The 15743-nt window shown below is 40.8% G+C and overlaps 1 protein-coding gene across 1 annotated transcript in view; it reads right to left on the reverse strand.

Moving 5' to 3' along the window:
- Positions 1–10334: 10334 nt before the first annotated feature.
- The window catches only part of RNF130 (ring finger protein 130), a 612280-nt gene continuing 606871 nt past the window's right edge, over positions 10335–15743 (reverse strand). Inside the window, exon 8 of the mRNA XM_073621066.1 lies at positions 10335–11137. Coding sequence (XP_073477167.1) covers positions 11028–11137 — 110 coding nt within the window. The 3' untranslated portion in view covers positions 10335–11027. The remainder of the gene's footprint in view (positions 11138–15743) is intronic.

Genomic DNA, 15743 nt, shown 5'->3' on the forward strand with positions numbered 1-15743 from the left:
TCAATACCAAAGTTATTAACAGTACCTTTCTAACTGAATTATTTAGCCTAGGGCAAGACTAACCATATACAACCACCCTGGAATAAATAATTTCAACAAAAACTATATTCTGCACTCCAATTAATGAAACATCATTTTGATGTCTTTTGACATAGCACTTCTCTCCTGTAAGCGGAAGATCCGTGTACCCCCATTAGCCCTCCTCATTCTCCCAACCATATTATGTGGGAGTGTGACGAAGGCACTTATTCCCCTGAGAGAGATATTTATTCTCTTTCACGGGTAAATTGTGATTACTTGCAAAAAATAATTTATACAATGTATCATCTAATCTCATATGTTTTTTGTTTACTCTTTACTCCAGAATTCACTGGTTTCTTTTCTATCTATTCATCTCTTCAGTCCACACAGGTTGATCTGCGCAGTCAGCTCTGCATAACAAAAAGTACGTCAAAACTATTTGATCTATTGCCATGGCACCACTGAACATACTTTCCCTGAATGTTCAGGGAATAAATGTCCCTCAAAAAAGGACCAAAGCCTTCCGTACTTTCCATAACAAGAAGGCTCACATAGTATGCCTCCAAGAAACACACTTCACCAAAGATTCTACTCCAAAATATATTTCTCCTTTTTATCAACAAATTTACATGGCTTCTGCCTGTACCAAGCAAAGGGGAACTCTAATTGCATTTCACCGATCCACACCATTCACCTTATCATCAGAAATTAAAGACCCAGAAGGTAGATACCTGATACTCATGGGTTATATAATGGATACAGCAATCACGGTGATTTCCTACTACGCTCCTAACAAACAACCTACACCATTCCTCTCACATATATTACAAGTGATTAATACACACAAAATAGGAACAGTGATAATGTGTGGGGATTCGAACCAGGTCCTCCTCCCATTTCTAGATAAATCACCTTTTACACCATCCAAAATAACCTCTAGATTACCTTTTTCTCAACTTCTTTCCAAATACAATCTGGTAGATTCATGGAGAGAAAGTAACCCAATGAAAAAGAAATTCACTTATTTCTCGCACCCTCATCAAACCTTCACCAGAATAGATCATATTTTTCTAACAATAGGAATGATACCAGAAATTATTGCATCAGATATAATTCCGATTCCGTGGTCTGACCATAATGCAGTATACACTACTATAGCCTCAGCCATACCAAAAGCGCATGACCCAACGTGGTACTTACCGGACATAATGCTCAAACACCCACTACATCAGATGGCCATTGAACAAGCTTTAAAGGAATACATATCAATTAATAATACAACAGACATCTCCCCAATAACACTGTGGGAAGCTCATAAGCCTGTCTTGCGTGGTACAATACAAAGACAAATGGCACTCTTTAAACGGGAACGCAAAAATCTAGCAAAAAAACTAGAACTCAATTTTAATGCAGCCTACATATCATTTCAAGATAATCCATCTCAGAGTACAAAATCTCATCTGGAAAAATCTAGATTGGAATACGATCTATTTCTCACTGAATCAGTTGATAAATCCCTCAAACGCTCCAAACACAATTTCTACATGAATACAAACAAACCAGGTACATATTTGGCTCGGGCATTAAATTCAACTAACAAATCTTTCAAACCAATACGTTTGAAATTATCAAAAAATGTTTACACTTGTAATCCAGTTAAAATAGTCCATAAATTTCACTCACATCTCGCAACTTTATACAAGACAAACAATGAATTTAATCCTACAGAAGCTGAATCCTTCTTCTCAAAAATAACCTTACCTGAGTTATCTCAGAATCAAAAAAGCAGTTTGGATGAGCCTATAACTATAGATGAAGTTGCTAACGCCATAAAAGACCTAAAACTTAACAAAAGACCAGGCCCAGATGGCTACTCGGCTTTATACTATAAAACATTCTCAGAAATACTCTCTCCCATTCTCACTGAAACTTTTAACAAACTTCTAGATGGACATTCTTTTCGGCAAGAAACACTAATGGCAATTGTTTGTATGATCCCAAAACCCCTTTCTGATGATACTTCCTGTGTGAATTATCGGCCTATCTCTCTGTTAAACCTCGATATTAAATTATTAGCAAAAATAATAGCAAAACGCCTCAATAGCATTATAGGAAAATTAATACATAGAGATCAAGTAGGCTTCATGCCAAATAGACAGGCAGGCGATAATATACGCAGGGCAGTGTTATTGGCACATATTGCTAAAAAACGGAAAATCCCTTTATGTTTTCTATCTCTCGATATTAAGAGGGCATTTGACACAATATCCTGGCAATATATGCAATATTCATTACAAAAATGGGGTTTTGGACCCCACTTTTTAACATGGATCAAAGCATTATATAATAAACCCAAAGCCTATATAAAATATGCTGGATACAAATCTGAAGCCTTTAATATCGAAAGAGGTACCCGACAGGGTTGCCCATTATCTCCCTTATTATTTGCCCTTATACTCGAACCCATGGCCCAATACATCAGAACAAACCAAACTATAACTGGCATTGAAGTAGGAGGTATTACACACAAATTATGTATATTTGCAGACGATATATTACTTTTTCTATCATCACCACAGGTCTCTGGTCCTAACTTAATACCAGCTCTTGATGGATTTGCAGCCCTATCCGGCCTTATGATTAATCCTAAGAAATGCCTAGTGCTTAATATTTCACTCACAAACATGGAATTGATCCCGGCTAGGGCTGCACTCCCATTCACATGGGCAGAAAAATCAATCCCATATCTTGGAATTCATTTAACAGCATCTCATTCTGACTTATTCTCAACCAATTATCCTCCTGTATTAAGACAGATCACAAATCTAATAAAACAATGGTCGCAACTTCCTTTATCCTGGATAGGGAAGATTAATGCAATCAAAATGACTATTCTACCCAAATTGCTTTATCTATTCAGAGTCCTCCCTATTCCAATTCCTTCCTATTTTTTGAGAATAGTACAGAAAAGAGCAACTTCGTTTATATGGGGCTCTTCTAAACCACGTATACCTATACACACACTACATCTTCCCAAAAATAAAGGAGGCCTGGGATACCCTAATTTTACTAACTACTACAGAGCAGCACATTTGGCCAGTCTGTCCAAATACCATGCAAAACAGGAAATCCCATTATGGGTATTTATAGAGGCTTCAGAAAATGACCCTCTATTAATATCAAATTTATTATGGCTTGATCCTAAAGACCGCTTTAAAATTCATAATCCCATAACTAAACACTTCTTATCTCTCTGGGATAAACTAAAAACCAAATATCAGTTACAATCTCCACACAATCCTCTTTCTTTTATCAGAAATCCGGCCTTTTATCCGGCATGGATCTACCCAAATTCTTTTAAAGCTTGGACAACATCAGGCATTCAGACACTAAATGACTTCATAGCATCTAAATCATTCCTTTCATTCCCATCGCTTAGAGAAAAATATGATCTACCAAACTCTGAGATTTTTAGATATCTCCAAATCAAAAATTTCTAAAGGGGGATACACCATTATCCCAATTATCCATTTTTGAATCAATCTGTACAAAAGATCCATTTGCTAAAGGTACAATTTCATCACTTTATAATCAATTATATGGAGTAGCAAATCTTAATAGACCCTCTTACGTTCAGAGGTGGGAGGAGGACCTGGGACGAACTTTAGAAGACACGGACTGGTCTAATATATGGCTCACATCTAAGTCATCTTCACCCAACATCTTAGCACTGGAGACAAATTATAAAGTCCTAACTCGCTGGTACCTTGTACCCGCTAGAGTGGCAAAATTTTCACCTAATACCTCAACTCTTTGTTTTTGAGGATGCCCAGAAATAGGCACATATTTACACATATGGTGGACGTGCCCAGTAATCCAAACCTTCTGGAAGGAAGTCTTCGTGATTGCATCTAAAATATTTAAAAAAATAATACAACCAGATCCATATTTAACTTTACTTAATCTAAAACCGGAATGGTTAACACTCTCTCAATTCAAACTTATGATCCAACTAATAACGGCTGCAAAACAAACAGTGGCCAAGGCATGGAAATCTCCTACATTGGTACTAGCAGAAACAATTCACAGAATGAATAATACAATGTCCCATGCTAAGATGGTAGCCATCGATCAAAATCAAATTCCAAAATTTGAAAAACTTTGGCATCCTTGGATAAAACAGTTCCTGTCAAATTTCAATGACTCTGTCCTGTTACCATGGTAACAGATTAAATGACTTACAGAGACACCCATTCTAAGGCTTCAAAGAGAACTAAAAAGAATAATAAACTGACGAGCGGGACAACCTTGTGGACCATACCTCTACCTTTCAACCCTTTTTCTTCTTTCTCTTTCCTTTTCTCCACCTTACGATTAAAGCTCATTATCAGAATTTATTTGACCTATATACACTCTACTTGTAAACAATATGTATAGTAGGTTTAAATCATTTAAATACCTACAAAAGTAACTAAGGAAATGATATATATCTTTAATTTAGGTTTACGTGAACCCAATGTTTAATATTTGAAATTTCATGATATTTACCTATATAAACCCTACTGTAAAACAATGAGCTTACTTTATAGATCCTTGTAAACTTACTTTATGTATCTTTATAACATTGTATACTCAATAAACTTCTTTTGACAAGGAAATTAGTATTTCATATCAGACCCTGTTAGAAAATTATACTTTTGGTACTCCATTCCCTTTTAGACCCCTTTCACACTGGTGGAGTCTGCCAGTGGATCTACTTGCTCAGCAGGGGATCTCTCCACTGATCCCCGCTGAACAGGCAGATGACAGGTCCGTGTCCCTTCTGCTAATGCAAAGTGGACACAGACACCCGTTGTCCTCTATGGGCTGTCGAATAGAAACGGACTGTCCATTTTCATCCGCTGTCACCTGAGCTGATCCGCCAGACGGATGGGGAACGGATCCCCATCTATTTGTTTTTAGCAGACAGGGTTGGATGTCGGCAAGTGTCAACAGACACATGTCCATTGACATCAGCCACTCCATAGAGAGCAATGGATGGTCCAATTGGGTGCACCTGAAAAACTGACAGGCGGACCCGATCGGTCCATCCATGTGAAAGGGGCCTTACACTTCAAATTCTCATTCAAGTCCCCCAGCAGACACCTGTAGTTGATGGGTAGCCTACTTGATATAGCGATGCTTCAAGACCTAGTTTCTCTCCACCATACCATCAGAAATCAAAAGAACTCTTATGCCGCGTACACATGGTCGTCCTTTTCAGCTACAAAAGTCCGTCAGCCTGTCCGACAGACTTTCAACAGACTTTTGGCGGACTTTAAACTGACTTTCTAACGACCGGACTTGCCTACACATGATCACACCAAAGTCCGACGGATTCGTACGTGATGACGTACACCAGACTAAAATAAGGAAGTTGATAGCCAGTAGCCAATAGCTGCCCTAGCGTCGGTTTTTGTCCGTCGGACTAGCATACAGACAAGCAGATTTCTGGGTCCGGCGGAGTTACGACATAAAGATTTGAAGCAAGTTCCAAATCTAAAGTCCGTCAGATTTGCGACTGGAAAAGTCCGCTAAAGGTCCGGTGGAGCCCACACATGATCAGATTGTCCGCCGGATTTGGTCCGTCGGCGTCCGTTGGACCAGTCCGGTCTAAAAGTCCGACTGTGTGTACGCGGCATTAGGAACAGCTCCTTCCCCAACCCAATTGTCTACTCCAATGTTTCTCAACCATTTTCTAGTCAGGGTGCCTTTGAAAAGTATTTTTTTGTACTCATCCAAGGCTTGTTTCATATTACTGTGTGCCGGGAACGTGCCCAAAATAGCCCGCTCCTGATGCCCAGACAACCGTGGTGCTCTTTAGTGCATGCACAGGAGTGCCATTCATTTTTAATAGTATCCTCACGCATTGATAAATATTGTGTGTTTTCAGTGTGGTACAATTAAAAAAAAAGGTTGATGACTTCTAAACCTGCATTTCTGCAGGTAGGGCAACCTATTCAAATGAAAGGGCTGCCCTACACATAGCATGCAGGTGTGCAGATGTAAACCAAGGGCTTGTTCACATGTGAGGTTGGGACATACATACAAACACACATAGCCACACACACACACTTACACAGCCTTTTTAAATATGCAGTTCTGTACCAGCACTCTCTGTCAGGTACTGTACTGCCACATACTGCCTTGTGGGGGGGGGTGGAAAGCTCAGGACTCTTTAAGACACTTCCCCTTTCCTCTGTTCTGTGTATAAGTGTCTTGACTGAGCTCCTGATGTGCCGATGTTTAGTGAAGGAGCGGGAGCTCAGTCAGATCTAAGTGCCTTTCTGTACTAGGGTACTGCAGCACCCCTGAGAACCTCAGGTGGCACCCTGATTGAGAAAGGCTGATCTACCCCAATGTAGGATAACACTTCTCCACTGACCACCAATTTACAATGGCATTCTATCCAATGATCACTGCTATGAAGGGCATTCTTCCCACGGACTCCTATTATAAAAGGCATTCTTCCTCTCATAAACCACCAACGTAATGGGTTATCCTTTCCACAGAGAACCAATGTCAGGCAGGGGGCATTCTTCCTCACACCAACCACCAGTGTAAAGGGGGCCTTCCCCCACTGACCACCAAGAAAAGTGGAACAATAGTGACTTCTAATGTAAGAGTTTGAAATGTATAACAGCACAAAATGTATGCAGCACCAAAAACATGAGTGGGTGACAGTCAGATACAAAACAATTGTTATTAGAGGTTGGTTAATAACCTCTAATATAAATGAGTATTGCATATATGACCATGGTAGAGATTGATACTTTTGGCACTCCATTCTCTTTTACACTTCAATTCTCACCCAAGACTCCCCCGCAGGCATCAGGAATCTGTAAATTATGAGTATGATGAGGAGCCTACTTGCTATAGGAAGGCTCAAGACCTAGTTTCTATCACACCATCAGAAATCTAGCACCATAAGAACTCTTAGCAACAGTGCTATCTCCAACCCATTTGTGTACCACAATGTTAGGGGACACTTCTCCACTGACCACCAATTTAAAGGGAATTTCTACCACTGACCAGCAATGTAAGAATACACTTTTCCAACTGACCAACAATGTAACAGGACACGGCTCCACTGACCACAAATTTAAAGGGAATTTCTACCACTAACCAGCAATGTAAGAATGCACTTTTCCGACTGACCAACAATGTAACAGGACACGGCTCCACTAACCACCAATTTGAGGCGGCATTTCCCCTTTGAACATCACTGCACTGGGACACATTTCGACTAACCACAACTGTAAGAGGGGCCAACTTTGCTGATCACCAATCTTATGGGGCACTTTTCCTACTCACTATTATTGAAAGAGGACACTGCAATTTTCACTGTCTTCATATCTTTTCTGACCATTATTCTTATTCATTTAAAAAGTATTACTGAAAATAAATTTGCAACGTAGACTTTCGCCCTGCAGCAAGGAACTAGATAGGGATGTCCCCTGTGCCCGGGGCTGTTTTACATGGCTATTCTACTATGCTCTTCTGAAGTGGTGCATGGTGTCTCTGTGGGATCTTTGGTAGAGAAGGCATCTCTCTAAGCTTATGACACGTTATTATATTTGCGAGATGCATCTACTTCTCTTTCAGCAGCCCTTGAGGTTATTGATATATTTGGCAGTTTCTCAGGTATTAAGACCAACTTGTGCAACTGTGCAGCTTCAAAATGACCTTCCTTCTAAAATTTCTTAAACTCCAGTCCCCATCCCTAAATCCTTTTTTTAACAAACTGGACCATATCATTTCTTCCTTTTTGTGGGCAGCATCTACTTCTAGGGTAGCTAGATCTACATTGCAACTACCTCTATCCTTCGGCGGACCAATGCAGACCACTGTTCAGGTATGGAGGTAGATGAGTGTGGCTGTTGAGCCGAATGCCATCTAACCTCATACTCCGCTATGGGGAAATACCATGTTGCCTTATCTGCATACCTGACCCTAGTGTCTGGGCTAGATTTGGAGTCAAGTCTTTGAAACACATTATGCTGGAAGGATGTCTACTCCCCTTTAATAGCCTCATGGACACAATTCTCTTCCCTACCTGCATGTTCTTTTGATTCCTCCAGTTGAGACATGCGATCCAGGCCCAATTCTCTTCTCCCGTCGTTCTGGCCTCCGTTGAGAGATTCTTGACTTCTCAAAATGCTGGTAGGATTCCTTCTTCCCTGCATCTTACAATCACGAACACTGAGACCAGTAAGGTAACAATGATTTTACTCTTGGCAGAGGGACATCCCGAATCAGACGGATGCTGACTGGGAAGAGGGAATCAAGGAATTTATTCCCTTTGAAATCTCGCTAGGGATAGATTTGTTCAATTAAAATTTCTTAACTGGGTATACTACACCCCCAGCGTCTTTCTGTTGTTTATCCAATGGCTTCCTAAGTGCCAATGGGAGACCGGCACATTCCTGCATATGGTCTGGTCCTGTACCTTGGTTTTGGTGCAAGGTGGTGACGGATATTATTGCAGTGGGGGGCTTGACCATTGCAGTGGATCCCCTTGTTCTCCTGCTAGGTATTTGTGACACGATACCCACCACTACCCACAAGAAGCTCTTAATATATGTTGCAATCAATGATAGAAAGGCAATTTTGTCCAAATGGAAACTACAGGACCCTCCTACTGTTTCTCTTTGGAGATCTAGGATTATTGCAGCGTTATCTCTATATAAACTTACTTCTATGCAGTGGCGTCACTATGGGGGGCGGGGGGTGCTGCTTGCACCGGGTGACACCCGCCAGAGGGGTGACACCAGGTCTGCTACACAGTGCACTATATTGCTTGCACTTGCAGAGCTGCAGAGAAGTGTTGCGAGCAAGACACGCAGTTGTGCGTGGGAGGCTGCCTATAACACTCCCCTGTCTTGAAATCAGGTAAAGCTGTCAATTGGAGATCGCCAATATCTCCGGCTAATCCCGCGGCTGAAGGAAGAGAAAGAGACGAGGACATAGCAGCCCCGGATGTCTTCACCTCTGCAGCTATGCTGTAAATTACTGCACACTGTCACTACATAGAGTCCTAACCCGCCCCACCTCAACCTGCCAATATGCCACCCTAACCTTCCCTATACCACCCCAAACTGTCCTATAGCACCCCAAACTGCTCTATACCACCCTAACCTGCCCTATGCCGCCCTATACCACCCCAAACTGCCCTATATTACCCTAACTTGCCCCCATACCACCCCAAACTGCCCTATATTACCCTAACCTGCCCTATACCACCCCAAACTATCCTATACCACCCCAACTTGCCCTATACCACCCTAACCTGCCCTATACCACCCCAACCTGCCCTATACCACCCCAAACTGCCCTATACTACCCCAAATTGCTCTATATTACCTTAACCTGTCCTATACTACCCCAAACTGCCCTATACCACTCTAACCTGCCTTATACCACCTCAGCCTGCCCTATATCACCCCAACCTGCCCTATGCCACTCTACCTGCCCTATACTACCCTAACCTGCCACGATACCACCCTAGCCTGCCAATATACCACCCTAAAGGACCCTATCCTGCCACTATACCACCCTATACTACCATTTACAGGGGCCAGTTTGGGGTGCGCCCATGACCATGCACTGCCTGCAGGGCGCTGGACAGGATAGACAGGGGGGGTGAGACCATGTTTTACCACAGCAGGTGACACAAACCCTAGTGACGCAACTGCTTATATGGGCCAAAATTGCCCCTTACATTCAAACCAAAATGACAGCTCAAAGCTTATAACTGTGAGATATTAGATTTTTCTGTGTTGGCACACTTTTTATTCTTGAGCATAGGCATAAGTCAAGCCTGGAGAAGTCGACATGTTTGATGAGCCAAGTCCTAGTTTACTAGGACAACTAGAGCCTATGCCAACAGTCATGTATATAAATATCAGTGTTGTCCAATTAACAACAAGACCTACAGAAAAGCACCACTACTGTAGAAAATCTATTGCATGTAGCATGGTGGCTCTGTTCAAAAACATTTAGGGTCTCCATCTTGCACTGTGTAATCCTAAACCGTATCACAATATGAGGGTAATGGCTGCACTACAATAACCCCGGATAAGTTAATACACCTAAACCTCTCCCAGTGCTAGAGCGTCTTCTGGCTTAAACGATATTCACAGTGCATAATTGCCTTTACTCCTAGAAATAGATGAATGTATTTAACCCTAACATAGAGGCAAATCCAGCATCTAGTGAAACGTGATATTCCCAGTGGCATACTTTTCTTTTCAAGTGTAATGTTAATGGAGAGATCATTTTTTATTTTTTTTATTTTTTAATTTTGTGCTTACATACAATGTTTGTCACCAATATGACAACCAGAAAAGCATAGTAAATATTAAGACCAATGTTCCCATACCCCTCATATCCAAGAAGTAGCTATAACCATTGTATGACATGAATGGAGAAGCAAGTCTGTGGCTAGGATAAAGTCTTTGACGCCATTAGTCGAGAACACTCCAAAGGCAAACAAGGATTAGCCCTCAAGAAGGAAAATTCAAGGCAGACATGGAACAATATCTGCTGTATGAATGTTTTTTTTTTAATTCACCGATAGCAAGTAATGAGACATGTAGACAACCATGGGCCCTTAATCAGAAGTTTGACAGCAGTTTCTGGTCTACTGTAATAAAAATATCACTAAAGGTATTCCTTAGGAGTTCTGACACACTGATAGCAAAAGATATAGAAGTGGACAGCACTTGGCTAGTTTGTCCTCCTTTGTGCTTCCTCCAGTGCTAGCAGTCTACTATGCAGCAGCTTGTTCCATTGGTGGGAGGGGACGGGATACTGTGCTTTCTATTGTTCGACTCTTTAGTTCAGACACAGACACACGACAGGGCAGCACGAGTTTTTAACGTACAATGGGGAGATTAGATAGGGTGTAAGGAAATACAGGAAGAGGTAGAGGGGCTGCGGATAAAATGGCTGGTGAAGAAGATGGCTCAGGTTTTGTTCTCGTCATAGATGTCAAGAGAGGGCTCAATAGTGGACAGCTCTGTTTCGTATCCAATGCTCCGTGGGGACAGCGAATTTCGATGAAAGAAGAGGCTACCTGGAATAAAAACACAGAGACAGCTAAAATAACCAAAAACGAATATCAACACACATGAAAATATAATGTACACTATATCTTGTCTGTTATTAGTTTGAAAGGAGAATTCCAAGTGATTAAAGTCATTTTTGACTGGGGTCCCTGTACATAGTAACGAGGAGGGGATCTTATCTCCCACAGCTTTCTGTCCTCCTGTTGCTAACTTTTGGAGGCACTGACATGGAAAAAGAATACAGGATTAAAAAGACGTTGAGAAGTCATAACTGCTGACCTGCATACTTGTTCCAGGACAATGCTCAAAATATTGAAACCACTGGATCAACATGTCAGGAAACCAGCATTTCAGGAGAGACCAGCCATCACAGCCACTATATTTTCTTTGTACAAGTTTTCTTTTACAGAGGGTTATGCCAGGTCTACAAAAACGTTTCTGCAGCCCATAAGGAGATCAGCTGAGCTAAGCATACATGTTTGAGGAGCACTTTGGGGGGCTGCTGGATCATGATTGAATGCTCGATTTATCGATACCTTCCTTCAAGAAATGGGGCAATGAATTCATTTCAAGACTCCATTGATAAAACCACTAATACTCTCTGCTCTCCTTAGTCACATCCCACTTACAGAAATCTGGGTCTTTTCTACATGTCATCGTTCCTGTAATCACATAATGTAAGATAGATAATGCTACCTAGAGTAACCTACCAAAGACAGTATGGACAAATGTGATGGTTTCAGGAAACACTGGAAGGGAGATCTACAAACAGTTCTAACTTAAAAAGGGAGAGCATGTCTTCCTTTAAATATGTAATAAGCTTTTTTGTTCCAGATATTGGGGATTTAAAGTGTTCACATACTTCTGTAAACAAGGTCGTGGATTGGGAAGATAGGAATGGAACTATTTTTATAGAAACTGCTATGTTTTACAGTCACAATCTAAAACTGAAATTAGTACCTGCCACTCTTTCATCGTGTGGGCTTCATTCACTATAGAAACTTTAAAGTGCTTGTATAGCTAAAACATGCAGTTTTTATTGAAGATACCATATCACCATATGTTCAGTTTGAGTTGTCTTGCCTTTGTGGCAGGTTCACTTTAAGCATTTCATACATACCTGGAGAGTATTACAAATCCCATTGGGAAATATGGAAAATTACTACACAGGGAGGCGTGATACCATTAAAAGGAACAAGTAAGGATAGACGTATGGAAGCTGCAACTGTCAAGGATGACAGCTTGGGAGCTTACACCTTTAAAAGCAAGTCAACAATGGCAGCTTCTAAATTTCTATACAACACGATCAATTTAAAGAAATATAACATAAGCTGTATCTTCTCAGGTTTTCTGCTGTGATTGTTTTTTTTGCTTTTGTCAGATAAACTTTACTGGTGTGAGTTCACTATCTGGAGGGATGTTACAGAGATCTGAATAACTTATACCCTACATTTATGACAAAGCATTTTAGATTGTAAGCTCTTTTGAGTAGGTTCTGTTTTTCACATACTATAAACCCATTATTAAACCCTTCACACTCCCTTATTTTTTTTTCTACAGAACATATTGGTATAATATTAATCTACACACACACATACGGCATGACTCAAATAGTTCTGTGTAATAAAATATGCATGAAAATACAAGTACTGACTGTAATAGTATGATGTAGTGATACTACATCCATAGGCATGCTTTATCCATTTTCAAACACTAGATGGTGCACAATTACAACGTACAAAAAGTAGCTGATCTACAGTGGCTTCACATATAATAAGCACACAATAAATAACATAACAGGACAATTGATTCCTTTCTGTAACAACGCTATTATTATATTTTTTTAAACTGATTTACTTAAAGTGTATGGAAATCCTCACCTTGTAAAACAACCTTTCAGTTTAAAATATAGTTTGTATATAGATTTAACCCATTCAGTTTAAAATATAGTTTGTATATAACGTAAAAAAAAAAACAACACTTTTCTTCCCCTTTTTTGTAAGTGATCACATTCCCTCTGTTCTCAGCTGCATAGGAGCTGGAGGGGGGAGTGACAGAAACACACTAAGCATCCCAGTGAATGGCTTTGGGGGGGGGGGGGGGGGGGTGTCGGGACAAGTGGGATCAATGGAGGAGAGGACACAGAGTTATATGCATAGCTAGAGAACTGACCACAGTGTTTTCTCTTGCTTAGTGTGGTCAGTTTGTAGTAGGAAAGAAGAAGGACTGGCAGGAACCCCAGGGATTTCACACAAAAGAAGCAACACAAAGAGAACAGGATACTTTTTCATACAAGTACATTGTACAGCAGGCACGCACAGTATCAGGAATATGAGATATTGGGTTTACATATTCTTTAACATTGCAATAATGACACATTTTTACACAGTAAGGGTCCATGCACACTAGGCAGCAGAAAAAAAATGCCAGAACTGCTGGCAGAAAAAAAGAAGCATAAAAGGCACTTCTATGGAGCGTATTGTACACTTGTTTTGGGCGTATAGGTGCATTTGCATTTATAACCGTTTTTACCCCAAATAATTTACACTTATAAATGCGTGACGTCCCTAAACAGAACATTTAGGCGCATCAAACATTTTTTCTGGCCGAAAGCTCCTCTCAAAAACGCACTTTTGCTGTTTTTTTTTTTTTCCCAGCCCTCTACAACTATGCCTGTAAACGACCACATGTGCATGGACACCTAGGCTAACACAGAGTTGCTTCTACAACTGAACAAAAATGCCTAATGCCCGTATAGCAGCACTTTTTATGCCCAGTGTGCATGAGGCTTTAAGTTTCCTTTTAAGTATATTTAGTAATTCTGCAAAAATTACTTGATATGTGTAATTTTAATTATCAAGCAAAATTCGCAATGTAAACTTGCAAACCGGTCATGACAATATTTAAATAATTGTCTCATGGGGGAGGCAACATTGACTGAAATTCAGGGACCAGCAAGGACTGGCCGCATTTCGACCAGTGTATGGCCAGCTTTACCCAAACTGTAGCTATAGAATTGTGTATATGGGGGTTTTCAATACCTTTTTTTTTTTTCAACAAAAAAGACAGAAATCGCCCTGGGACTTTAAATGAGGTGAGCACAGTTGGCCAATGAAAATAACAGAAATAAACACAGTCTGAACATTTATTCAAAAAATGGTCATACATACATGAATAGCGTAGACAGTTGCTGAGCTGCTAAAATATTCCACATGGTTAAAAGTTACAATAATGCATTTAGAATAACATATAATATACATGAGCATCTAAGAAATCCAATGCGTGGGTAATGTCGCACGACCATGCAATTGTCAGTTAAAGTGACGCAGTGCCGTATCGCAAAAAATGGCCTGGCCATTAAGGGGGTAAATCTTCTGGGGCTGGAGTGGTTAATAAAAATGGCACTGCAAGCGTGTTGCGTGTTTTGCCTCATATCAGATAGACCAAGTGCGAATGCAGCCTTAATGACAGCTAGGGCCAGATTCACCCTGTCTGATGTGGGATGCAGTAAAAAATGTCAGGGGGGCAGGGGATAGGGTCAGCAGTTTGTAGGGCAGTATAAAGAGGTCATTTATTTGTATCGCAGTGTACAGGGGTCACCAAAGTGAAGGACAGGAGTCTGAAGTTCAGTGTATTGGGTCAGCGGGGCAGAGGACAGGGGTCAGAAGGGCAGTGTGTAAAGGGTCAGAAGGGCAGAGGTCAGAAGGGCAGTGCATGGGGTCAGCAGGGCAGTGTACAGGGGTCACTAGAGCTGAGTATGGAGGTCAACAAGGTGGAGGACAGGGGTCACTACTGGCAGGGCACTCAGCAGAGCTCCTTCTCCCATCCCTACACTGCACATAGCCTGGGCACAGTTAGATCTCCTCCACCCCACACAGCACATAGCTGAGATCAGATTCCTTTACAACCCCTGGCAAAAATTATGGAATCACCAGTCCCTGAGGATGTTCCTTCAGTTGTTTATTGTTGTAGAAAAAAAGCAGATCACAGACATGGCCAAAAACTAAAGGCATTTCAAATGGCAACTTTCTGGCTTTAAGAAACACTAAAAGAAATCAAGAAAAATAATTGTGGTGGCCAGTAACAGTTAGATTTATAGAACAAGCACAGGGAATAAATTATGGAATCACTCAATTCTGAGGAAAAAATTATGGAATCACGAAAAACAAACAAAACAAAATAACACTATCACTAGTACTTTGTTGCACCACCTCTGGCTTTTATAACTGCTTGCAGTCTCTGAGGCATTGACTTAATGAGTGATAAACAGTACTCTTCATCAATCTGGCTCCAGCCTTCTCTGATTGCTGTTGCCAAATCATCTTTGCAGGTTGGAGCCTTGTCATGGACCATTTTCTTTAACTTCCACCACAGATTTTCAATTGGATTGAGATCCGGACTGTTTGCAGGCCATGACTTTGATCTTATGTGTCTTTCTTCAAGGAATTTTTTCACAGTTTTTGCTCTATGGCAAGATGCATTATCATCTTGATAAATGATTTCATCATCCCCAAACTTCCTTTCAATAGATGGGATAAGAAAAGTGTCCAAAATTTCAATGTAAACCTGTGCATTTATTGAAGATTTAATGACAGCCATCTCCCCGGTGCCTTT

The sequence above is a fragment of the Aquarana catesbeiana genome, linkage group LG03 (genome assembly GCF_042186555.1).
Source record: "Aquarana catesbeiana isolate 2022-GZ linkage group LG03, ASM4218655v1, whole genome shotgun sequence".
NCBI lineage: Eukaryota > Metazoa > Chordata > Amphibia > Anura > Ranidae > Aquarana > Aquarana catesbeiana.